Raw genomic sequence first — 25,634 nt, 5'->3', positions numbered from 1 at the left:
GATTCACTCAGCATTTTTTGTTTTGAATTTAATAAACCAACAGACAGTAGTTTGCTTTAAGTGGACTTTCAAGATTGGTGGCATGAGTAAGACTCAATGGAAATGTACATTCATGTGAAACAGGAATCTAGACTAGTGTGGAAATAATGAAAAAATTAATAAATAATCCCAGGTAAAACAGCCAGTACTTGGGAGATAAAAATATTTTTTGTTGTTCATAACTGAGGGAAAGTAAAGATCACTATTATGTCAAATTCTGCCTTGTATAATTTAGGCTTGACCTCAGTATTACACAATTAGTAACAATTGTACTCTACATTGTAAATCATTCTCAGATAAAAAAAAAAAAGTCATCTTTCTTGTACATCGTCACTCTCATCCGACATAATTTATCCCCTTAGCAACCAAAGAGTCCATGTTAGGGAGGCAATCTGGCTTCCAGCTCCTCCTCCACTTCCTCTCACACAGACAGAGACCTTCCAAGTATGGAGGGTTTTCCTGGAGGTTGTAAAGTCTGCAGGAGCCTCCTCACCATTCCCAACTTGCCCCTCTTCACCAGCTCCCTGGACAGCTCAGCCACATCCTCGGTGCGTTCGCGGCACAGCCGTCTGAGCTCGGTCTTGACAGCACCGGCGCCCAGCCTGCCCTCGGCCTGCTGCACGCACTCCTCCAGCTGGTCTATGCAGCGGCTTAGGTCCGCTGAGTTCTGCAAGAAGCTGTCCAGCAGAGCACAGAGCAGGGAAGACAGGGCCACCGTCTCCTGGTTCCCGGGCCGCTCCAGCTCCAGGGCCCGTCTGAAGCAGTCGATGGCATTCTGCTCCTCCCCTTTGAGCAGCAGGCAGCGGCCACGCAGCAGCTGCAGCTCCGGAAGGGAGGTGCCTAGCGGGCACTGCAGGGCCTGGGCCAGGCTGACCAGAGCCTGGTTCACTGCCATCTCGTCCACCATTAGGCTCTCCTGCAGCGCGTCCACACCCATGTAGTAAAAAACCTGATGGGGAAAGGTAGTGGACTATGATGCTCGTAAACATGGAGGCATGCTTAGTTTCTGTGAAATTTAGAGAACAGAACTTGCACAACCCAACATTCCTTCATTACCTGCCCCATCTCCAGGTGGGTTCTCAGACAGGGCCGGACACTCAGCACCTGCTTGAGGTCAGCATGCGCCTCTTTCAGGTCCTGCCGGTCAGGACTCCCTTCCAAGCTCTGCTTTGCCCTTTCCAAGGACTTCACATAGCCTGTGACCTTAAGCTGGGAGAGTGTGTGCAACAGCAGTTTCCATATGAAAGACTTGTTACTGGCTAAGAAATTTATTACATTTAGCTGATGCTTTTATCCAAAGCGACTTACAATTATGACTGAGTACAACTTGAGCAGTTGAGGGTTAAGGGCCTCGCTCATGGGCCCAGTAATGGCAACTTGTCAGTGGTGGGGCTTGAACCAGCAACCTTTCAATTACAAGTCAAGTACCGTAACTTAAAGTTAAAGTTACTGGTCCAATGTAAATACTTTGGCCCTGTACTCAAGCACGTTGGATTTGAAATAAAACAATGATTGAGATGTAAGTGCTGTATGCCACCTTTAATTCATTAACTGCATACTGGATGAAGCGCACAAAGATTACAGCCCTAGAATGCATCATTCTAAAAGTAATGGTGCTCAAGGGTACATTATTTAGACAGTTAAGCACACTACACATTTTGTCCATCTAAACTTCAAAGGTGCTTTAGTTCCGTTTTTTTATTATTGTCTTCTGCAATTTGAAACTTGGAGCGTTCTCAGTGAAATCAGGTTCCACTGGCAGCTATACATGCCCAGGCCACAATATTACACAGATGAGATGACTTGCTTTTTGTTTCTATTCCTCTTTATACATTCCTCCTTCCTTTAGACCATTGCAGAGTTTTTATGAACCTTTTACTGTAACCGGGTTGTGAAGCCTTCTAGTGATTTTATATCTTGTGATAAAGCCCTGTAGGTTATACTGGTGCATTTTCTCTGTGTGCTAATCTTTGACACACAGGATTTATGATCCAATCCAGTGTTTTTCTTCATGATAAATGTATTCTTCAGTCATTCACGATTGTGGTCAACTGATATATTCACCATTACAACTTTGCTTCTTAACAATATACTGTATTGTTACCATACCATATTCTGACAATTCTAATGGTTTGACAGTAATTTATTCTGATATTTAAGGCTCATGGTGTCCTGCTTTCCTGGCAGTGACACCTTCTTATTCCTCACGTTGAAGAGACAAAACCAGTACACTCCAGAGACAAACGCCATCAGATAAACGCCAGACCTTCACCAAGCTCTCGTGCATGAAATAAATACACAACTACACAGGTGGGCAAAAAAACAGCTGAGCAGTCAAACAGTTCATTAATTATGGTTCCCTGAAATAGAGAGACTGTGATTCCAATATGGTTAATCTAATACGGATACAAATACCCTTGAGTTAAAGTTGCTCACCCATATCTCTTGACTGTAGGACTGGCAAAGTTGTGACGTTTAGACTTACCTTCGCCCGGGTGCAGTAGGCTTGCCAGTTCAGTTCTGGGTCAGGCAGGGTGGTCAGGGCCATGTTGCAGATACCTATTGCCATCTCATATTTCCCTGACCAAAAAAATACATTGGCTAGCTGGTTCAATGTAAAGGCGTCATCTGTGGCCAGTTTAATGCCCTGTAAAAACAGCCAGAGAGGGACATTTCTCATTGCTTCTAAACTCAATAGTGGTTCCTAATCTTTTCATGCACAAGCCATTTTGCTTTAGTCTAGGTTTCATCTGTTAAATAATGCTCATGTGAAAGATTGAGGAAAACTATTTGGAAAACGCGAAGAAAAATTAGGACGTGTTATCCAAGGCAGGCTCTATTTGCATAGAGTTTATGATTAAGGAATGACGCTGGTGAGAAGCTAAAAGAACTACAAGCCTCTTAACACATATCACAAAATGGTTAACTTATGGCTTCTTGCAGAGTTAAAAAAAGATCTAACATTTGTGTTGATCACTGCAACAAACTGAATGTAGGAGCTAGAAAAACAGACAGCCACAGAGCTCGCCTACCAAGAGGCTTCTGGTTCTCTTGTGTTTTTCATATGCCTTCAGTGAACCTTACACACATTCAATATCGGATTATAATATTGTGTATTTACATCATGGAGAATGTGTAATTAAAAATGATTTGCATATTCATTGTTTTATGTCATCACAGGAAGTATATAATGTAAATTAGAATAAAGTCTAGACAAAAATGTTGAACCATAGCCAGCTAGTTAGCAAGAATGATCCTATGCAAATCCACATCAGTAAATCATCCGCAGAATGTGCAGTGTTGTCATCTGATATGTCTGAATTAGCATACAGTACCGATCCATAACATGACAGTGGGTCAGAGCCAGAGAGGCCACAGTCGTGAACTGACATCGGTACAGTGGGGAACTCCTCTATCTTCTCCAGCATGAGACCAATATAACACCAGGAAAGAGCTAGGAACACAGGCCAATTTTAGTCAGCATAAAGACAGTGGCAGGCTTCCGAGATCATTTACAACCCCTGAAAGAGGCCAGAGATTGAGGAAATATTGACATGTAAAACAAGACAGACAGGTTTATGAGTTGCTCTTTAACTGTTCGTCAGCCTCCTTCATTAATCATCAGATAGACTATTTAACTCCATATAATAAAATAAAGCCACAGTGTTTCGAGGTACTCATAAACTGTAGCAAAAGGAACAAAGATCAAATTAAAATCTAAAACTTTGATTTCTTAATGTGATGAACCACAATGAGCCAGATGCAGGTTACCTTTCAGGTGTGTCTTGTCTGATTTCAGAGTGTCTTTTAGCAATTTGAGAGCTTTGTTGAAGTAGGTAAGCCTGGCAGACTCCAAATCCTTTGGATCTTTGACAATACCACTTAATCTACAAAAGCAAATAGATTTCGTGATAATGTATTTAGTGTCTGGAAAGAGCTTAGCCTGTTTCTTGCAAGAGTTTATTGTTTTGTATAAATAAAGTAGCCAATGTATGAATAAAAAGTAGGCAAAGCAGGCAAAAGTATTGGTTGAACAGTGTGACTATGAATGGGAATTATATGACCTTATGTAACTTGTTGCCATTTTGAAATACCAGCTCCATTTTTCTTCTGTAGGTACCTATAATAATTAGCAACAGAGAATTTACATTATGAAGCATCACAGTGTTTTACTCCAGAGAATCAAAAGGGTTATGCTTTTATCAGGATGGCAAAGTCTCACCAGATCACCTCCATAATGGAGTGCACGGTTATACAGTGCCAGTGCAGCAGTCAGCCTCTCCTGGAGATCTTCATCTTGCCCCAGATCCACATCATGAGGATGGGCGAAGGCCTGCTCTGCCAGACACTGAGCTGTCCTGAGCCTGCACTCTGCCTGGCCCTCATCCGTCTCTGTGCCCATGAGCGCGGCCACCCGCTCCAGACACTCCCCCTGTTCCTGCTCGCAGCCGAGACGCTCGTACACGTGGGCCAGGTTGGCCCAGGCATTGAGGTTTCCCGGCGACTCCTGGCAGACTCTGCGGAAGGCTTCCTCGGCCGCCTCCATCTCGTCCAGGTGGTAGGCCAGGAAGCCCAGCATGTTGCGGACAGCGTACTGCAGCTCCCCAGCTTCGACCTCCAGCTCGGCCCGCAGGCTTTCCCGCTTGAGCTGCGTGTCACGGTGGCGGAGGGCGGCCGATCCACCCACATCCTCGTTCAGGTGCAGCGGCAGGTGAAAATGGCCAGGGATGTATGCCAAGCCCTCGATCAGGGACTCAATATCCTCCTCCGTGCTGGTGTCCTCCATGGTCGTCTCTCTCACACCACATACACTGTGTCAATGGGACAGGGACAGAAATGCTGTTGTGTCGTAAGCAGGACAGGAAATACAGGTTTGAGGTGGAGGAGGGAAAGTAAGTAGGGAAGGAGTGAAGAACCATATATCTTGACAAGTGCTTTCTTGTTTCCTGTGCAGGTCACTGCTAGCTGGAGACTGATTGGAGGATTTGGAAATTGTTGGTGGGGTGGGGTGTGTGCTTTGGGAAAATAGTACGGGAAAGATTATGGTTGTTTGCTCACATTAGATGACACACCTTCAATGAGAGCTGTTCTGCATTGGTAGACTTTGCCTTTCTCTCTAAACAACTGGAACTCTGAGCAGACCACAGTCATGGTTCAGAATTGTTGGCTTGCAAAGGAATATAGCATTGAATTGAAGAGTTTAGAAAAGTATTTCTATCCTATAGCAAACCCTATTAAGCGATAACTTTGTGTATATTTTCCTGGAATTCCATTTTGGATAAGACATGTTCTCAATACAATCTGCGTCAGTGTTCAAGTCAAGTTAGCTTGATATGATGGGTATGCAGATAAGCCTAAATGATTAAGGTGTGCTCGTCTAGGAAACGCACTGAGGACCTGCTGAGTCTCGTTGATTTGACAGGAGACATATGAACATAATTTCTTCCATTCACCACTAGATGTCAAGCACGTTCTTTCTCAAAGGTTTTTCACAGGTCATACTTGTATTACAAGTATGAAATCTAATTCTTGGAAAGAAGATTAATTAAATACTAATTGGTCACTTTTCAGAGTAGCTACTATTTGGATGAAATCAACAATTGAACAATTTTTTTTTCAGAGTAGTTATTATTTGGGTGAAATCAAATAATAACCGTTTTAAAACGTTTTTAAAAATGCATTTGTTCCAGATCACTTAAGACGATGTCTTTCTAGTTTCTGATTAAAGCACAAAATGATTTACGCGTGGATAAGTAGCTCCACAGCTCATCAACGCAAACGGAGCCAGCGGTGTTGCAGTGGTCGAACGTCTGGATGGTAGCCTAACTTATCTGCTTACATCACTATGAAAACACCCAAGTCTTTAATGCCTAGGTCTGCGCTAAGAGATTCGCCTTTCACCCTGCCCTTCTAGTTTCCTTGCATAGAGGAGATCCTTACAGTGTTACCCTCAGCCGTTTAATGATATCAGTGACCCAAATCTATTCCGCCCCCCTATTTTCTGCCCTACCATTGACGAAAGTTCTCATCCCCGTCTTTAAACGTTTGCTATATTTGCAATACTTGGAATGGGGCATCGCGTAGAAGTAGCAGAGCGGAATGTAGTTGCTTTTGAAGAAATCTAAAACTGCGGCTGATACATTTAAACTCCACTGGAAAAAGGACGCTGGTTATTGTTCCACACTATAGACTATGCATACTACGTTATACAAATCTCTTCGTACGTTTAATTGCCCAATGCTTGTGTTTGGAAAATGGCGTGGGCATTAGTTGTGCCATGCCCTTCTCATGTACACATTTCAAAATCTAACTGACATGATAATGTGTTCAGTATGCATAGTTTATTACATTATTTCATAGTTAATTAAATTACCAATGCAATTACTGTCCTGGCTTCCTCGGATGAGCCCTTTCGGTAATGTGCGTCTGTCCTACTACAGTACTTACGGCAGGCAACTTGTAAGCTCCGTCTGCTTTTATTCTGTGCTCGCTGGCATGCGGACGGAATTTGTGTCCCGGCGTTTGTGATAGCGGAAAGGGTAAAGACCGTCCAGGCTGGACAGCACCCGTGGGACGGACATAATCTTGGACGGAGGAACTGGCGATTTGGCAGAGTCTAGACAGGACCTAGGGGCCAGGCTGAAGAAGCACTGACGCCAGTAGCTAGTACCACGGAGCGCGATGCCCAACTAGAGACATTCTCCAGGTCTCTAGTGCGCAACTGGGCACGATGATCATTTTTTGGAATACAGAATCGTCAAAAAAAAAACAAAAAAACACGTAGAATTTAAAAGGCTTTATTTCTTTGTCGATATGTGTTCCTGTCACCTTCAGTGACGCATCTTTTTATGAAGAGGTAGCAATTATTGCAGTTGAGTACGATTCATGTATGTTAACGGTACTAATTGACGGGACAGTAAGAATAGTCAAGCCATGCGGTTTAGTACATAAAATAATTGTTGTAACCTGTCATATCAGCATAGACAACTAGCCATCGGAGGATACGTGATTTTTAGATATTTTACAGAAAGTTCCTCATATTTTTGTAAAAAAATAAAATTAAAAAAAAAAAAAAAAAAAAACACTATGGAAGAAGTTGCAGGTAGTGAATCCATCGCTGATTTAAAAGATATAGAGGCTAAAATAGGAAGAAAAACCCCGGAGGGATTGCTCAGATGGATGCGGGAGGAACCAGCATCCCGCGGGGACCGCAAGTTAAGCTGCCCAGAGAGCAGCGACTCTGAAAAGAAAGGTCTCGATGCACAAATCAGGAAACTCAAAGTCGATATGGTAAGACTTTTATTACAAGATGATTATCTAATCTGGTCGGTGTAGGACACTCTGCACGGTTACGCGACTGGAGACGATTAAACTGCTGTATCGGTTTTTGTATGGCTAGAACACTTGGAAGATATCTGAGATGTTCTGCCTTTGCAACCCCAAGATCTTGCCCAGTTGCCATGCAACGACAGAATCTTCTCCACGGATGTTATACTTACTTGTTATCACCAAGTATATAGGATATAATGTGCAAACATATATTTTTACACTTTTCTGCTCATTGTTTACAGATAAATCTTCCGATTTGCATTTTATAGTGTACAGTACTTAGACAGTAGCAGAAATTACACTGTTTTGGCTCTGCTCTTGCTGGATTTGTAATGAAACAAGAAACAATGACTGGAAGTGCAGTTTTTCAGATTTAATTTGAGTGTAGGCTATGTGCATCCATACTGAACTGGAAATGAATTACAGTCCTTGTTATTCCTCACAGATATAGGACAAAATGGTTTGGATAGCTGTGGGTCATTGGATCACAAGAGAGTTGACAGACGATCTAGACCTAATTCTGGATGTTCATCTGTATCTTGAGCTCTGCATGATCAAAGAAGTGTCAAGACCAAAAGATTAGTATTGTGTTGTGGGGCTGTGGAATCAAAGTAGTTCATTCAGGCACAGAAAAAACATTTTGTGTATCAAAATCAACTGGTGCATTAAGGAAAATTGCATACCTTATAATAAACACTCATGATCTTATCCATAGCAAAATATCTGGCAGACTAAAAAAAAGACAATAAAGAGAATGCACATGCATGACCCCAGAGGGTTGCCATAAGATGCAGACCTCAAACAAACCTCAAGATCAGAAAGCTCACGTACTAGCTCGACAAAAGGTGAATAAAAACTCACAGGATTCTTGGACTACATTTTAAGGACAGATTAGATTAAAGATGGAAGGTTGGAGAAAAAAGTGAAAGGTTTGGAGGAAAAAGAAACTGCTCATGCTTGAGAGGATTCCATCTCATCTGCCGTCCATGGTGTCTGGAGCATGTAGTGAGGATTGTCGAACTGACACACTTGTCTTTATTGACTACGTGCCTGTAGATAGCAGCAGCGGAATGAATTCTGAAGTGTACAGAAATGGGTTAATTGCTCATATCCAACAAAGTGTCTTAAATCGCAATAGATCGCGCTTGGACAATGCTACTAAAGTAGTTGCAGTGTTTTTCAGAACCAAGAGTGTAAAGACCTTGTATTGAAAGGCAATATTCCTTACTTGAAACCCAGTGAGTCTGCACTTCATTTTCTGAAGACATAAATAAATGCTTAAAGTCTCTGACACAAGCAGGAAGTGAAAATGGATGTTACAGTCTGGCAGAGCATCAGCAGAGATGATTCCCAGCATCTGGTGATCACTAGGAGTCCCAGACTAATGAGGTTCAGCGTCTGAAAAGTGAAAACAGCAATAAAAAAATAACATTTCATTTAAGACTACATCCACTGGATCCACTACAAGTCCTCAGTGGAACGGTGCTGTGGGCACTCTGACAGACAGCGGTGTTGGGTCAGACATTCTGACATATGCCATTTGTACTTGAACAGTCATGCTAATTCCTAAGGGGCTGGTGAGGTATGCACACTTTTCCATAGCGATAGGCAAGCGTGAGCTCCCTGCAATGTCCTGTCCTCCACCTGATACTGTTTTGCACCTCCCTCCTGTTAGTCCTGAGCAGTACTGCGCCAACTCTCAGTGCCTCTAACCTCGAGCTGTTTGGCTCCGTTGCCCGGCTCTGACTGGCAGCGTGTAACTGCAGTCCTCCACCCCAACGCCCCCAGCGCTCTCCCCTGCAAACCGCCGGTGAGGGATTAAGCCGGAGATCGACTCACAAAGACCACGGCAGAGGCGCATAACTAATTACAACATACTAGATGTAATGTTGGAGCAGGACTCCATTTGTTCAGAGACAGTGAGTGCTTTATTTGCACTTCATTGCAGCCTCTGCTGCATGACATCAACAACAGAAGGTCACTGTTTTGAACACCTGCGTGCTGCGTAACACACAGAAGCAAGTTCTCGGTGCCATTGTGTATGAGCTGGTTCTCATGCAGCCTTTCTCCATCTCTGTCGCTCTCCTGCTCTCTCTGAGCTGCGCAGACAGAAAAAAACAGGATGATGTGCCAACCGAAGGGAGAACTCTTAGACGGGCTTTGATGTGGAAAAGGGAGGGAGAGAGAGATAGAGCTGAAAGAATTAGCAGGAAGAATGTAAGGACATGCGGAGTGACCCGGGAGACGCAGCCGGCAGAGGCATATGGAGAGGTGCTGAAGCACGTACCATGCTGTCCTTCCATACGAGTGACATGGCGAAACCTCAGCAAAATTAGACTCACCTCTCAGGTGTTTGTGTAGGTGCATGTACAGGGACGTGTGAGATGGTGTTTGCACACAGATGTGCCTGCAGGGTATTATGTCCGGTCATGCGCTCTGATGTCTGCAACTTTGGGTTGGGTCACTGGGTTGCAGTTTAGCTTTACTGGAAGATCGAGACTGTGTTTCCATTTGTTCTTTGTCAAATATGGGCAAAACTGTATTCATCAGACCTTGGTGTGCCACTAATTGCTTTCCCCATGAGTTACAAATGATTGCATAGATGGCATAAAACCTTTGAAATCAAGGAGTTCCTGACACTAAACATAATACAGAACAGAGAACATGCAGGGAGACATTGGTTACCCACAAAACAAACACATACACACACACATACACAGAGAAAGAGAGAGAGAGAGAACCATACCCTGTATTTGTGGCATGATACTTAACAGAGCAGAACACATCAGCAGGGAAAATGAGAATTCCAGGGATTAGGGCTGGAAATGTGGTGGGAAAATGGGATCTGTCGAGCTGTGAAAATAAAGAGCCTTGTCTGCTCCAGACCCAATGCAGTAGTTGCCCTGATGAGACAGTCAACTATAGGGTGACAGGACAGTAGACATGGTGAGAAGCTAATGGATAATGAGCTCATCATTTTAAATATTTGGAAAATATTTATTCAATACTTTCATAATTTAAACCTCACAAGCTGTGCAACTCATAAACTGTGCAAGTGAGGGGCACACAGTGTAACCTTTTGTGTGATGTTTGTTGAAAGATATAATTAGCACCCAGAAAGCATTACTGATGGATGCGATCATGCATGCTTTTCTGCTTGCACGGAGCTTCAACAAGGCAGACTAGGGAAGGGTAGTTCAGCTGAGACAGGGGGAAAAAAATCGAATTTACGAGTGGCCCCATTTGCCTGAGAGTGGCGAAGGGCCAGACAGAAACCTGCCCAAACCCTCATAGCAGTATGCAGCCACGTGACCCACCTCCTATACCCAACGTCGGCCGTCTCTCTCTCTCTCTTTCCCCTTCTTTTTTTTTTCTCTCTCTCTCAATCCTTCTCTGTCCCGTGCTCTCTTTGTCTATACCTCTGAAGTTACTTTTTCATTTGGCATTTTTAGTGCTGCATGAAGTTGTTGGTAGGCTTGCTTGTGTGAAGCATGACGTTATCTCAAGAAATCAAGCTTAAACTGTAAATATATCATATTCAGTCTTAATTAGGGTGTTCAGGTTACACAGGCTACCCATTTCACATCCTGTATTTCATCTTCCCCATGTCCTGACCATTCTCTTCTACTGACTATAAAATACGCTTTCTTTGTTTTCTGTGGTTTGATTATTTGGACAGCTCTCTCTCTCTTTCAGCGTCCCCGTCTCTCTCTCTGTCCCTCCTGTGCCCTCCTTCTCTTTCTTTTTTTTTATAGCTCTCTCTTTCTCTCTTTTGTACTGCAATTAGTGAGGCTGACGTCAGCAGTAAATAATGCAGTTCTGTTGCAAACCACATCCAGCCAACTTCTCCACCTTATTTGGTTTTCCAGTTCCTTCCTTTCACTACTTATTTGTTGCTGGAACTTTATAGCCAGCCACCATCGCACTACTACCTATCATTTAGGTGGCGAGAGTTAAGATGAAAACAAGCGAGATGAAGTCATAACGTGTCATATCAGTAAATACGAACAAATGCTACGCTATGGGCCAAAAGGTATTCAGTGCTTAAGAGTGCAGGTGCAGAAGAAGGACCAGGCTTCCCTCATTTAAGCGCCTAGCTGGCTGTATCCTGACTCGTTGCGGGAGACCCTCTGTGAGACGCTCTGTGACCGTGACTCGAGAAGCGCAGATGGGCTACAACAGCCTGGTTACCAGTGGGGGGCAAAGCCATCGATGTTCAGTAGGATTCGGATGAGAGACTACAGGAGACTCCAGTGCACATGCAGCGTGCTCTTCTCATGGTCTGGAGACTGGTGTACTCACAGAATAGATTGCTGCTTGACGCATATCATATTATCTAAACATATGTTAAATAACAATGGTGGTATCGAGATTTATTACATCAAAATTCACCTATAATTAGATCCAGTTTGTAATTGACAGGATTTGTATACATAGCATAATTGCACTATTATACACATTTTGCAGAGGAACCTTTGTCTGTGGAAAGAGTTTTTCATTAATGATTTGACAGATAACCTGTGATAGGCGATTACTACATTGATTCACAGAGTGGTTGGAAGAGCAGTCAGAAAATCAATAGTCTCCATTTTAACTCTTCATTGATTTTGTACCCAGGGGGTTACAAGAGTGACTCATTGTGAGATAAAGAGAATGTGTTTATGGCTATTTGGTTATGTATTACGTACCTTAAGAGTTGCCTATCCATTTAGATGCTACCTGTTCAGAGACCCATTAGTGTATTTCACAAGAACTTAATAACGTATTCATAAGATGTATATAGTAGCTTCACAGTTGTTGTTTTTTTTAATCCATACACATACTACCGAATATGTCATAAGATTATAGAAACTGGACATTTGTTTTAAGTGCCAGTTATAATGTTTACAGTTTGCTTTTAGGTTGTGTGGGTCTAAGAAAAGCTGTGTAGTCTGCTGCAGGCTGGGAAGTGGTGAGGGGTTTACCCCAGAGAATTGATGGTTGTCCGAGGGCTTCATAAATCTCAACAGCACTTACTGTAACGGTCCTCTGGCATGACTCCAGAACTCACACAGGATTAGGCAGGCATACCCACGCTGGCCCCATCTGAAAAGTAACTAGCTTTGTTTTTATGGTTCTGTCTGTGAACTCCAGATAGAGATCTGTCACTGGGTGCAGTCGCAGGATGATTTTACCTTTTTGAGAGGATTTAAATAGCACAGCCAAAGGTGCAGATCTTAATCTGTATTACCAGCCATGTTATGGACTGATTCCAATGATCTTGGGTCAGTTCATAAGAGAATTGGCTGGGGAATAAACTTATGAAGCTGATGAATCGGCGTGTGCTGAGGTGAGCGCGTCTGTGTGTTGCCGGCAGGCTCACCTGCGGGCGGTGGATGTGAGGATACTGCAGCAGCTGCTGACACTGCACGAGGGCATTGAAGCCGTGAAGTGGCTCCTGGAGGAGCGCATGCCCCTCGCCAGCCGCTGCAGCAGCCTGACCAGCAGCCAGTACAGCCTGGGCGAGGGTGCCGACACCTCCTGGAGAGGCAGCTGGAGCAGTCTGCAGGACCAGCACGACAGGCTGGACAACATCTCTGTCGGCAGCTACCTGGACACGCTGGCCGACGACCTGGATGAGCACTGCTCCTCCAGCGGGGCCGAGTCCGTGCTCTGCTCCACCCCTCTGGGCACGGATACCTCTGTTCGGACGGGGGATGGCATCGGAGCAGAGGCGGGCGGTGCTGCATCCGGAGCCAGGGCGTCCCAGGTGAGAGCTGACCCCCTTAAAGAGGATGGGCCGGATCGGACCAAAACAGCACCTGAAGCTGGGAAACCCTCGCCTGAGGTCAACCATGACTCAGGATCCAACAAGAGTAACGGCAGCCCAGAGAGGGCAGTACAGAACCCAGTTGCTGAAAAGGACTCCCCGAGGACCTGTGTGCCTGAGAAGCCAGAAGAGAGTGCCAGCCCTAAAGGTAAACCCTGCAAGAATGGCAAGGTGTCGCTAGAAAGTTGCAAAATGAATGGCAAACGACACTTGGAGTATGACGCACACTGGCGCTGGGTGCAATCACAGGACGATGTGACTTTTTTGTGATGATTTATGAGGCAAAGGTGCTGGTCCTGGATGGACTTTAAGTCCCCTCAACTAAATTAGAGGACTCAGCTCTTGGGTCAGTTCATAGTCTCTTAGAACAGACCTTCTAAGATAACTGCTGAGATTAGAGGTAAAATGGATTAAAATGTATGATGTCAAAGAGCCCCATGGGTCACAGTTTAATTTAAGCAACTAAAATTAATTAGGTGTGCAGGATTTTTTTTAAACATGACACCAGTATGCTTAGTGTAGTTCACCAGTATGTATAGTAATTGTGGAATCTCATTTCATCAATAATTCATTTAATTTCCTTTAAGAGTTCCACTGTTTAATATTAAGGTATTCTTTGTCATATTTTCTCTTCCCTTAACTTTTAAAGGAATCAGTATAAAACTGTTTAATTTAAGGTTATTTCTAGTTACAACAGATTCTTAATTGTGTGTCTACTCTGTGCAGACTGGAAACCTGAGGATCAATGTCCGGGGCAGTGAACATTTCATACGTATTTTAGAAAGGACCAAAGTTTATAGCTATAACATATAGCTATTTTTCTACTTGTGCTCACAATTTTGAGGTTCCATAAATATAACACCAATTTAAGCAGCGTGGGTTAGCACAGTCCAGTCAATAATATCACAACAAACTAATGGACATCCGCAGGTTTTGGTACAGGAGACGTAGCTACCGAGTGGCTTGTCTGTGCCCTCACCCCGAGGTTAGAGGGAGGAATATGAAAGCTTTGCCACATTAGTAATTCACAACCTACTCCTGTGAGTAGACATCAGTTCCAAGTCCAAATGAAAATCTGCTCTGAATATCAATGATCCAGAAGGAGGTTTTTGAACATTAATCACAGAATCAGAGCATATTTGTTTGTGCTTATATAATTGCCTACTCGAGAGCTGCTTGCACAGTACAACCAGCCTGTTGAAATATATATTTAATTCTGTAATTCGTATAAATTATGTAACGATGGTAATTTGTGGCCTTGCAGTGCAGAGCAATTTAACCCATTCAAATGCAAGTGTGCAATAAGTAGTGCAGAGTACTGAGGTGTTATAGGACAACCTTGGTCGTGAAGGTTTTTAGACACTCAGTACAATGCAGGGTAACCAGTGTTGTCTGGGTTTGTGCATTTGAAAGGTGACATCTTCTGTTATGCACAATGCTTTTAATAGCTATTAGGAAGAATGTAATTGTAGTTAATGGATTTGTGTTCAGAACTATATTACATAATCTGTTTTCACGCCTATGCGCCCATCATCAAGTCACTGGATATGGTTCTGTTTTGCCTGCTTTTCTACTGCCAAGTGAACTGCAACGTTGTGCTATTTTTATACTAGGGAGGAGCCGAATGAAGCCACAAACAGTATTTAACATTCAGAGAATTATGCAATAAATTGTTACACTTGGTCCGTGTAGATATACTTTGGGAAAAGTTGTTCTATACACTTTGCCAGTAGCATCAGGCGTATGAAAGACGAACGTGGGAGAGTAATGTTCCCATGACACTCAGAGCAGGGCTACCTCTCCTTCTCTCCCACACATAGACCTAATAATGTCTGTGCTTCTAGGAATAGTTTCCATGACGACGAGTGGAGTGTGTGCGTGGGGGGGTGCCCAGCTGTCAGGAAAACATAGGCAGTCCCAGGGTGAATAAGAGGGGACAGATAGATGATGATGTGATTATGAAGAGGAAGAAAAAGACTTGTCGTTTGAGTTATGGTGGCAAAGAAGAGTGTAAGTGCAAAAAAAAAAAATCTAGCAAAAAAAAAAAAGAAACGACTCGAGTCTGAAAGAGAAGGTGACTGATTAAAGAGAGCACAATGTGAAAACGCAGACAGCACAACCGTAAAATGTTGACCTAATATATAAGTTCATCAGAACATGTATCAGTCATCCCCCCAATAGACTTGAACATTTTTGAATCCTTTTTAGTGTGCTGTAAAAGGATTTACAGCCAAAGTAAGACAATCTGATGTAGGTATAATGTGTATCGTTCTCCATTCTCGGTTTAGCGGTCAGTGCGCCATTCTCAGCTTAAAGCTGATACTGAGGGTTGTGCTGGTGTTCCCACTTAAAGGCTTTTTAATGGTGTCCTCGTCAGCCCAGCAGGACACCTGGACAGTTAATAGGTTCCAAATGAGAGACTTTCCTTTAGTAAGCGCAATGGCTAACACCAACACCAAATACCCCACAAAGCACACTCACGGAGCACGTGCACACTCACGGAGCATGTGTCCTTTGTCTCGCTCCCACTCTTTGCCTATTTGCTGACTTTTCCAGCAGAAAGCCAATACCAACATACACAGAACTTGTTATGTGTGTATATACTGAGCATCTTAGAAAAGAAGATGGCTTCATAGTTGCTTACAATGCCTTTTTTATTCACTATTAACAGTGGTTTTGAGTAAATATTTCCCTCACAGTCTGTTATACACATTTAGCTATGGCTGGTCAAACACATTTGCATGCTATGATGTGCTTTTTCCCTCAGCTGTCTGATGATGTGTAACACGAGCTGCATACAACCAGCCTATTTTGAGGCTTTTATTAAATCCCTTTGCTTCATAAGAAATATTGGCAGGTATGAGCAATACTGATGCCAAAGCCCAGGATAGTATTGCTTTAGCTGATGGTTTGCCATTCAAATGAGCCTACCCATCTGGCTTTATACTACAAATTGTAAAGCACTGTTTTACATATTTATTCATGACTTGTATTATTTATTATGCGTTGTTATATTATATTGTCCTCACTATGTATAATAGCAATTAGTTTAAAATTTTATTTGGTTTCATTTGAGTTTACAAGCTATTCTAAAAAATGCCAGTACTGCCCCAAAGGGGATAACACACACACACACACACACACACACACACACACACACACACACACACACACACACACACACACACACACACACACATACATACACACACACACACACACACACACACACACACACACGCACACATGCACACGCACACATGCGCACGCACACACACGCACACGCACACATGCGCACGCACACACACACACACACACACACACACACACACACATACATACACACACACACACACACACACACGCACACATGCACACGCACACATGCGCACGCACACACACACACACACACACACATACAAAGAGAGAGAGAGAGAGAGAGAGAGAGAGAGAGAGAGAGAGAGTAATGATCCATCCATCCTAAACAGCCTATAGTGACCTTACAGCTCCAGCATGGCTTTTCCCACACTCCGGACATGTGGGCTGGTCTTTGCTCAGATTAAAAGGCTAGTCACATACTGTACAGTCCTGAAGAGAAGGAACTGGCTGCTTTGGAAAGCTGTTTTAGAATGGTGAGTAACAGGAAGGTGCTTTACCCTAAGAAGGACAGAAGGGGATGCTGAGACTGAACTGAGGGGCATTTCCAGACCCGTTTTCCTGTTCTGGCTTTGGTCTAGTCCCTCTGTTCATCAGCACTTGACAACGAGTGAAAGAAGAAAGATGGAAAAAAGGAGCTGTTAAAAGTCCTTCTCCCCAGACACCCACCACATCCTGTGCCCTTTCAAGAACTGTAGGAAATGCTTGTGGCAGAGATGTTTCGATAAAATGCAAAGTTCATAATCTGTGCATAAAATGGAGCATCTGACAGAGCATAAAAACTGAGGACCTAAGTTCGTATAGAGAGGACAACAGTGCACATTAATTCTGGAAAAATTGTATTAAATGCTTTTTTTTTTTTTATTATTATTGTATTTTATTTTTATTTTTGTGTTTGGTTGAAGTATGTGAACTCTGTTTAGAATTTATACTCAGAATGATGGTCAAGAGTCAACTGTACATGCTTATAATGTGATTAAATGTATTTCATATATTATGTGTTTGAATGAACATGTTATTTGAGGAGAGCCTCTGAACCCTGAAACCTCCGAATTATAAACTAGGCTCCTTCCGCCCTCCAAAGTTTTCAGATAGGACGTTTGGCATTGTATCAAGCATTCCATTTTAAAAGAAGGGGAATATCCCAGCATAGCATCTCATGATCAAAGACTGCTTTGTTTTTATTCTGCTCCACTAAGATTCTTTGATTCTTTGATTTTTGTACACTAGCTAAAACGACAGAGATGAGTTTTACAAATAATTGAAAGAAATTTGAAAACATTTAATTTTAATTTAACTAACATTTTATTTAATTACCATTTGTTTGATTTCCTTTCTTTAAAAATAATACTTTTTACTTATGCTATTCTTTTTTCTGTATGCTTATTTCAGATATTGTAACCCATATCTTTTGTTTGGGCAGACTAAACATTACTAAAACTCTGACCTACTAACTGGAATACATTGACTGTCTATTATAAGGACATGATATTCTCAAAAGACAGTTCTGGATTGTTGAATGAAAGCCAAAGATAGACGAAGTGGCTTTATCGAGCCTAATTCATGCGAATGACATTTGCCCAGGATTATGCTCCGTGTGTGTGTGTGTGTGTGTGTGTGTGTGTGTGTGTGTGTGTGTGTGTGTGTGTGTGTGTGTGTGTGTGTGTGTGTGTGTGTGTGTGTGTGTGTGTGTGTGCGTGCGTGCGCGTGCGTGAAGGCTGGATTGGTGCATCCCTGCCAGGCCCAGCTGTGCAGGTGAGCCCTGTGCACTGCTTGCTCTCATGCCAGAGCGCATCCCCCTCACATTAGCGCTGACATGCCAACTAATCGTCGTGTACAAACAATACATGTAAGTTGTCTTCATTGCGGAAGCTACAGTGGGAATCTGAATGTATACACTATCTGAATGTGAATATTGGGAGCTTGTTTTTTGGTTGGTTGTTTGCTTGTTTGTTGACAAAGGATTATCCTCCAATTTTTTGGTTATTTTTCAGTATTATCGACCATTATTGAGCATTTACTCAACTCAGTATTGTATGCTTCCCCACACATGCTCATATTGGAGGCTTTATGTTTGGGGCCAACTCTGGAGAGACTCATTCCTAAAGAAATTTCTCGTGGTTAGCATAGTGCTGCTATTGCTCTTTTTTTTTTTTCTTGGCTCGTCATTGTGGGTTGCCCCCATCACGCTACATTCATAAGATGCCTTATATAGGAAAAATCCATGAAGTTAGTCTAATCTCTGCTCTGTGATCCCTTTTCCCAACCCCGAAAAAGATCCAGTGTTCCCCTCCTCCCGATGCGTCCACACCCACACAGACAGACATGTTTACGCAGCTGTGGTGCCGCTCTTAAGAACTCTCATAAACAGGCATATGTAACACACATTGCACTTTATAAATCCTGCCATTTTAAAATCAAATCCTACCAACCGTTACATTTGCTGTACAGTGAAGTGCTGCTGTGTGGTCTAAACTGCCCATTAGCCTTGATCATATGTTTATATCAATTATGGGTTCTCATTCGATTGCTGTCTGTTTGATTGTCGTGTAAGACTTTGTGGATTATGGATTATGTGTGTTCTATAGACTATATTTCCAGAAAGTTTCACGTGTCATTATCCCATAGTCAAAGTTGACTGAATGACACGATTGAGATGTTTTGCTATGGTTAATCTGTGAAATTCTCTGTTCTGAGGTGAACACTTTATAGACACCCAGAATATGTGTCCATGTATAATTCTATGACACTGCTTGTAAAGGCTGTCATACTAATACCTAATATATATGTACAATACGTGTTTGTACACTGGTGCCCTAAAAAAGCAAACAAACAACAAGAAAAAACAAAACAAAACAAAAGGAAATACCAGTGTATGACATAAATTTCACAGAGACAGGGAGATTTCTTACTGAGCTTTATAATGTACACAATGTAAACAGGAGCCTTGTTAGTTACAAGCCAATGGCTATGGTTATCTTTTCACTAGGGCTTGATGTCAAACTCCCTCCTCAAAACTACACGCCAGTCTTAGTTCAGAACCACAATGGCAGAAACATACTGATGTTTTGATTCAGAGAATGGCTGATTTCATGAATCTCATTTCTCCGATCATACTTTTGGTTCCTACCACAAAGTCACTTGGAATATGATTGTTATTGTCAATACCATGACAGTAACCTTGAAATGGCCATCTCCTATAAAGAGTCTGGGATGTGACAGCTTAAAGGTTGGGATACTGGGAACCCAGTTTCCTTAGAACATATTAAACAAATGAATAGTGTCTCCAGGTTATGAGCTAGAAACTGACTGCATTGGGGTGGGCTGCCAGAATGGAGTGTTTTCTACTGGGGATGCCCAGCTCTGTGGGACAGAGGAGGGCTATAAGAAAGGGGCAGGAACCGGCCACATGCTTCCTGCACAGTGATGTAATTAGATTGAGATGGGGCATAAGGTCCACTGGGACTTTTTTCAGGGACCATAAATGGATAACATCAATACACACAACCACAGAAGAATCTGTTTTATATTACAGACTGCATATACATGTATTGCCCAAAGCATTATAGAAATAGATTTTGCCTAGTTTTTGTGGTTTAGGCCAATTCATTTTTTTCCAATTCAACTTGGTTTTATTGGATATCTTAACTATAGTTCTTACACTTCCTCAGGAATTTTATCCTACTTTTAATGTGGTCTCATGGATTTAAATTACACGACCTCTAAATATAAAACTTAAAAAAGTCTTTGAGATAAATCTATACAAGCCCAGAATAAACAACTGATTGTTGCCCCAATTAGCATGACTAACAGCTCGTTTGGTTCTTCACTAGAGTGGCTGGTCTGAATGGTCCCAGCTCTGGGACCTCTTACATTTAATTAGCCAGGGACAAGTAAGCTTTGTACTTGTACTACTAACAACCAACTGAGTGTTTCACTGACCACAGTGCACCCAAATGCAGCAGACCCAGTTCGTATCAGCTGTGCTCGGGGTCAAGTCTGTAACCACCCTGAACAGGTATCACACCTGAAATGTAATGAAAATAAAAAGAGCAGATACAAACTAGTGGGACTGTTGGTAGTTTTTGGAGAGTTGACAGTGACTAAGTTGTTTTCAAAAACCAAGGCAAGACCAATATGACAGATATAAGTACAGCGATCATTGATGATCTCTGCAGTAGTTGCTTGTACTGATCTGCTGCTGATGTAATAATGTCGAGAAAATCAACAGGAGTTGTTATGTATGCGTATGCATGTGTGTTAAAACATGTTGGAGTGGTATAGAGAGCAGGAGACTGAAGAGGAACATGTGAGACATGTATGTGCTTACAGCCACAAACATGTGTGGAGACCAGTAAGGAAGTGCACAGTGAATTTAGGAGGTGAAGTCACTTGTGTTCACTAATAGTGATCTCAGAGGGCCATAGCTTAAGAAACAGACAGTGCAAGAATGTCTAGGGGCAGTGTGTGGGAATGGGACTCAATTTTAGAGTGAAGAGGAGAGGGAGAAGTTTTGAAATCCCTCTTAACTGTGTGACAGTGAACACTCCTGCAAGCCTCTGCTTGTGACCAAGTGAAAAGAGAGATTACAGGACACTTTATCATCCTTACATGGGAGTACATCCTTTACTCCCAGAGCACACACACTCCCTGCTTGCTCAGTAGCTGCTAAACTCTGAAGACAGACTTCCATGGGAATTTGGTCATTTTTCTTGGCAAAATCTTACCTCTGACCCAGATGCGCAGTGCTGACACCCAGAAATGTCCAAGGCTGAAACTGCTTAAATTGGTGACCAAGGTTGAAGTTCTGTGATGCAGGATTTGCATGGGCAGAACCCCAGATCACAAACGGAGGCCACCTAGTCATAGCTCACAGTCACAGCAGGTAACGGCACAGCAACATAGCTTTTGATTCTGCTTTTCATAAGTAATTCCTTGGTTTGCAGGTTGATCAAGTTATGTAACAAAAATATTTTCATTCTGTAGAGAAGACTTTTGACAGACAAAGGAACAGATATTTTAAGGACTGCACTTATTTCTTGTGTAAATGTTACATAATTCCTATATATTCCAGGCACTGATACAACACTGGAGACAGAATTTTCTAGAAAAATTTATCCACATGACCAAAAGTTCCTCTCCTCTAATCCTTTCTTCTATTTCCTCTCATCCTCATGCCTCCCTCCTGCTCTGGATAACCATGACTGCAATCATTTCCAGATGACTCCAGCCTGACACTGCAAGATAAATGAAATCAGATGCCAGCATTTATTTTTGTGATTGTTGTGGTTCAGAAGAGCTATTTCCTGGGAGGTGATGTGCCTGGCATGAAGGTGCTTGTGTGGGAAGAGAAGATTCTTTTTCAGGTGAATGGAATGGAATGGATGGACCTGGAAAGAGACAGGTGAAGGTTGGGTCAGTGCACTGACGGTTGAAAATAAGTCAGCAGCAGAGATTTGTCCTGTAATCACAGAGAGTGATTCATACTTTTACAGCATTGCATGCTTTGATGGAGCCTTTTCTTAAGCGCTACACATCTACGAGCATACGCATGCTAGAAGTGTTGTATTTTTCTACTAATTACACAAATGTGAAACACAAACTGAGTGACTCGACCACATCTGTTTATTAGCTAGGAGTTTTGACAGAGAGGAACCAGGAGACAGAGATGCTGGTGTCTGCTGCTTAGTGCTGAGACGTCACGGCGGGGAGGCGGAGGCCGTGTTTCTTCATCTGAAGGCTCAAGGCCAGTCTCTGAAGCGCAGCTCCACAGCTGCCTGCATTTTAGGCATACCTCTGGGTTTACAAATGACACTTTGAAAATAGCTCAGCCTATTTAGTGGAACGTTTGTACCCCATGTGTGTAACACCAACGTCACAGAATGCTAATTCTTTCCCGGGTAAAGGGCCAGTATCTCCTGGGTTTAAGAAATGCCTACGCCTCCTGCAAGCAACTTTGTCTTTATAAGTTAACCCAACACTAGAAGAGCAAAGCACATCCGTAGCTCAAGTCTCAAACTCCGGGCAACACAACCTGGATACACAGAATGACCACTGTGGAACCTCCTTAAGGAACAGCAGTCTTTATATTGCTCTGGTGAATCACAGGCACAGAGCATGACAGGAAACAAGGCAAGGGTTGAAACAGATTAGTCAAAGCGATGGATCATGGTCTACTGGAGCCCCTGGTCACTAGCGTCCTTGGAAACACCCCCTCACTGCACGCCCACCCCACTATAGTAAAGTGCTTTAGCTTTGAGTATATTACTAACAGTGCTCAACAGAAAATGCCAGAGGGGCTGGTGACATATAGAGTTTCTTCATTTATTCCACATTGTGCCTACAATTACTGGCTAACATTGAACATTACATTACATTATGGTGCCTGGTGGGCTCTTTATTCACAGTGCTAGACTGCGCTGACAGAACCTGGAGAACTCACAAAAACAATCAAAAAACAACAACAAAAAAGATGGACTTTTAAAAACACAAAACCCAAACCATGTTAAATGAACCACCAAAAAAAAAAAAGAAGAAAAATACTGATTATAAAATCAGAATAATCGTATGTATACTATAGACTACACACACACTATAAATTAGAAAAATACTATATAATTAGAAAACAATGTTGAAATAGGGAGCTAACAACTGCAGGGACACAATATCTACATGGGCCCTACGTGGCCCTATAGGAACAGTGGCACAGCTTTGTTTTATTGTGATCCTTACTTAAGTCATATATTACCTAAGAGTCATGGCTTTTGACTAGATTCACCACTGCAGAAGATGTTTTGGTCTTTTCAAGTCAAAGCTCGAAATGAAGAGGGAACGGAAGATATGAAGAAAGTCGTGGACGTGAATGCAAAGACACAGGACAGAGAAGAGCGGGAGAAAGGATGAGGGCCAACCCAGGTTTAGCTCTCCAACCGCACGAAAGATGAAGAACATCAGTGTCTAAGGTCCACCAGGAGAGAGTGGGAGAAGAGCCAGTGACTCCGTATTCAGCTAGTGCTGACGCCCGACGTGGCAGTTCATCTCTCAGCGTATCCAGAGTGCAAAGCCAGGCATCACGCACCCAGCAGAGTCCTGGAGAGAGCGCCCAGGCCAGTGCTCACCCTCGCCTGAGCACTGAGCAACTGCTCAAAGAAAACAAATGTGTGAACATTCTTGACATCATCCTCCGTTTAACTATTGTACTTTCATGGCAGCACAAGTCATCCCTTTTCATGGCAGTAATTCTTTGCCATTTGGAATTGTAGAAATCTGAGATTGTTAATCGCTGACATTTAAGAGGGCCATGACACGGTGCTTAGTCTGCCCTCGGAGGGGAACACGCCCCGTGCAGTGTGGTGATTGCTTTTAATATGTGGGGTTTTTCTTGAAAGGCTGCCAAAGTTCTCCTTGGAAAGCTCCCTAATGAGGGGTTTTTATGGGCTTCTGCTTCAGCAACGTTTAAGATTATTAACGATTACAGCAGCAATTTTCCAGCACGTTTTTTAAAACCAGAAATCATCCGTTTTTCTGTCCTAGTTGTGGATACTGAAACAGCACCATAAATTTGTTCAAAACCTTGGGCTGTTGGAATGTGCAAATGGCTGCATGTTGTTCAGCATCCGTTTTCCTTTCTGCTAAAAATGCTGAGACTTGAACTGTGGCGCTACATGGAAAAATGTCATGATTCATTTTTACTCATAAATAAAGACAAATACTTCCGCTTCAGTCTATGTAAATTGATTTTATTTTGCTCTAGCTAGAATTTTGATCATGACTAAAAATTAAGTGGTTTCAACTCTGCGAAATGTTTTTTTAAATACAATTAGGATTAATTTCTCAGACATCCAGTCTTAGACTAAAGCACCAATGGAGAATCACCATCACAAATGATATTTTATTCAATACTTGGGCCTAATCCAGATCTAGAAATTCGCTCTTCAGTGTCCCTACATTTCACTTCACGGGTCTTAGGGAGGGAGCTGAATTTTAATCATTTAATCCTCAGAGACTTTCCATTACTGATCAAATAGTGAAAACAGCACCCTCTACTGTTCAGCAACCAGAACTACAGGTTCAGGAAGCCCTAACAACAAACCATAATAAAACTGCGAATGCATCACTATAGCCATTATTAATACTCATGTTCAAAGGTGTTCATTTATATTGATGCTTATATGTAATGGTAAAGCAAACAACGTGCTGCAAATTATGACAAAGCTGCACTTTTATAGTTTAATGGTTTTATCTTTACAAAAGAGGTAACGCTGCAGATGTTCCTACAGACACCATTAGAAAAAAATCTGAAATCAGTATTTCATATATTTATCTATATATTGAAAAGTACAAGAAATAATATTAATAATTTTAATATAACAATAGCACAGATGACAATGACAACTGTAATAAAAGTGGATCAAAAAGTGACATTTTACGTAAATAACATTAAAGAATCAGGTAACAGAAACAAAATCAGCCAAAAGTTCCCTTCTACTGTACGTCAGACACTTACAGGAAGTGCTGTTTGTCTGAAGTTTTATAAAATACATCAAAAACGCAGGAAGCAATTTTATTTCCTTCAAGGAAAAGTACTATAAAATAAGTTACAGTACAGTGAATTTGTCTAAACTGACTTTGTTCCCGTCTTCCAGCCTTAGGTAAGCACAAAACGCTGACATTTCACAAGTACATTGTACATGAATACAAGGATCGTTTGTTCTCTTATGAAACAGCCATTTCCCCTTTTCAACATTTGGAGAAAATCAGCCAAGATATCAATATTTAATTACACAAAATATTGATGTGTGTGTGTGTGTGTGTGTGTGTGTGCGCGCGCATTAGTAAACCCACACACACGCACGCACCCCTTTTGAACAGCTTTCTGCAGCTTTCTGTTGAGACTTGCATATTAATAGCTTTCATTTTCTTCTCTGTGCTGAAATAACTACATGGTTTCTCTAATTACTTCATGGGCTTGGATAAAAAACAACAACAACAAAAAAAAAAAAACTTCATATCTGCTCTGGTGTCCAGGAGTCACACGTCGTCGGCTGGCAGGGGTGGGATGTTGAACCTTGGTCTAGTAAAGAAAGCCATCTTCTCTCTGATGGAGCAAAGTGTTGAGCTGTTACTTTATAATCAATGAGAGACTACAACGGTATATGGCACAGAATATGAACACGACGGACAAGCTATAAAGACAGCAGGAACCATATAATCCTATTAACTCTGCCAGAGCTCAAACCATTAAGCCCAGTGTGTAGATCAGAGCCATATGCCGGGAGCTGCTGACACACAGTGTGGAAGC

At 42.3% G+C, this 25,634-nt stretch overlaps 3 protein-coding genes across 9 annotated transcripts in view; 1 reads left to right on the top strand and 2 right to left on the bottom strand.

The window, feature by feature from the left end:
* Window positions 1–153: 153 nt before the first annotated feature.
* Window positions 154–6,566, bottom strand: ttc22 (tetratricopeptide repeat domain 22). The gene is made up of 8 exons (XM_027013587.2): window positions 6,487–6,566; window positions 4,262–4,850; window positions 4,104–4,159; window positions 3,811–3,926; window positions 3,375–3,493; window positions 2,525–2,686; window positions 1,096–1,248; window positions 154–988 (listed from the first exon to the last, which is right to left on the bottom strand). Exons 2-8 carry the CDS (start codon window positions 4,823–4,825, stop codon window positions 461–463), a joined length of 1,698 nt encoding a protein of 565 aa, XP_026869388.2. The 5' UTR covers window positions 4,826–4,850; window positions 6,487–6,566; the 3' UTR covers window positions 154–460.
* Window positions 6,567–7,106: 540 nt separating this feature from the next.
* Window positions 7,107–25,056, top strand: lurap1 (leucine rich adaptor protein 1). 3 transcript variants are annotated; one of them, XR_003410883.2, is made up of 4 exons: window positions 7,107–7,329; window positions 12,725–13,325; window positions 21,554–21,737; window positions 21,966–25,056. XR_003410883.2 is itself a non-coding variant. In XM_027013590.2 (3 exons), exons 1-3 carry the CDS (start codon window positions 7,126–7,128, stop codon window positions 21,583–21,585), a joined length of 837 nt encoding a protein of 278 aa, XP_026869391.2. In that variant the 5' UTR covers window positions 7,107–7,125; the 3' UTR covers window positions 21,586–25,056. The 3 variants fall into 3 exon arrangements, 2 of the variants coding, with proteins under 2 accessions (XP_026869391.2, XP_026869390.2); XM_027013590.2 differs by having other exon boundaries at window positions 21,554–25,056; XM_027013589.2 differs by lacking the exons at window positions 21,554–21,737; window positions 21,966–25,056 and having other exon boundaries at window positions 12,725–16,331.
* wwc3 (WWC family member 3) overlaps window positions 24,540–25,634 on the bottom strand; it is a 31,774-nt gene continuing 30,679 nt past the window's right edge. For all 5 annotated transcript variants that reach the window (XM_035524682.1, XM_035524684.1, XM_035524683.1 and 2 more), the window contains exon 23: window positions 24,540–25,430. In XM_035524682.1, the coding sequence (XP_035380575.1) occupies window positions 25,364–25,430 (67 nt within the window). In that variant the 3' untranslated portion in view covers window positions 24,540–25,363. The remainder of the gene's footprint in view (window positions 25,431–25,634) is intronic.

The sequence above is a fragment of the Electrophorus electricus genome, chromosome 3 (assembly GCF_013358815.1).
Source record: "Electrophorus electricus isolate fEleEle1 chromosome 3, fEleEle1.pri, whole genome shotgun sequence".
In the NCBI taxonomy this organism is placed as follows: domain Eukaryota; kingdom Metazoa; phylum Chordata; class Actinopteri; order Gymnotiformes; family Gymnotidae; genus Electrophorus; species Electrophorus electricus.
Note: the sequence above shows the minus strand (reverse complement) of the source record. Positions and strands in the feature narration are given on the sequence as shown.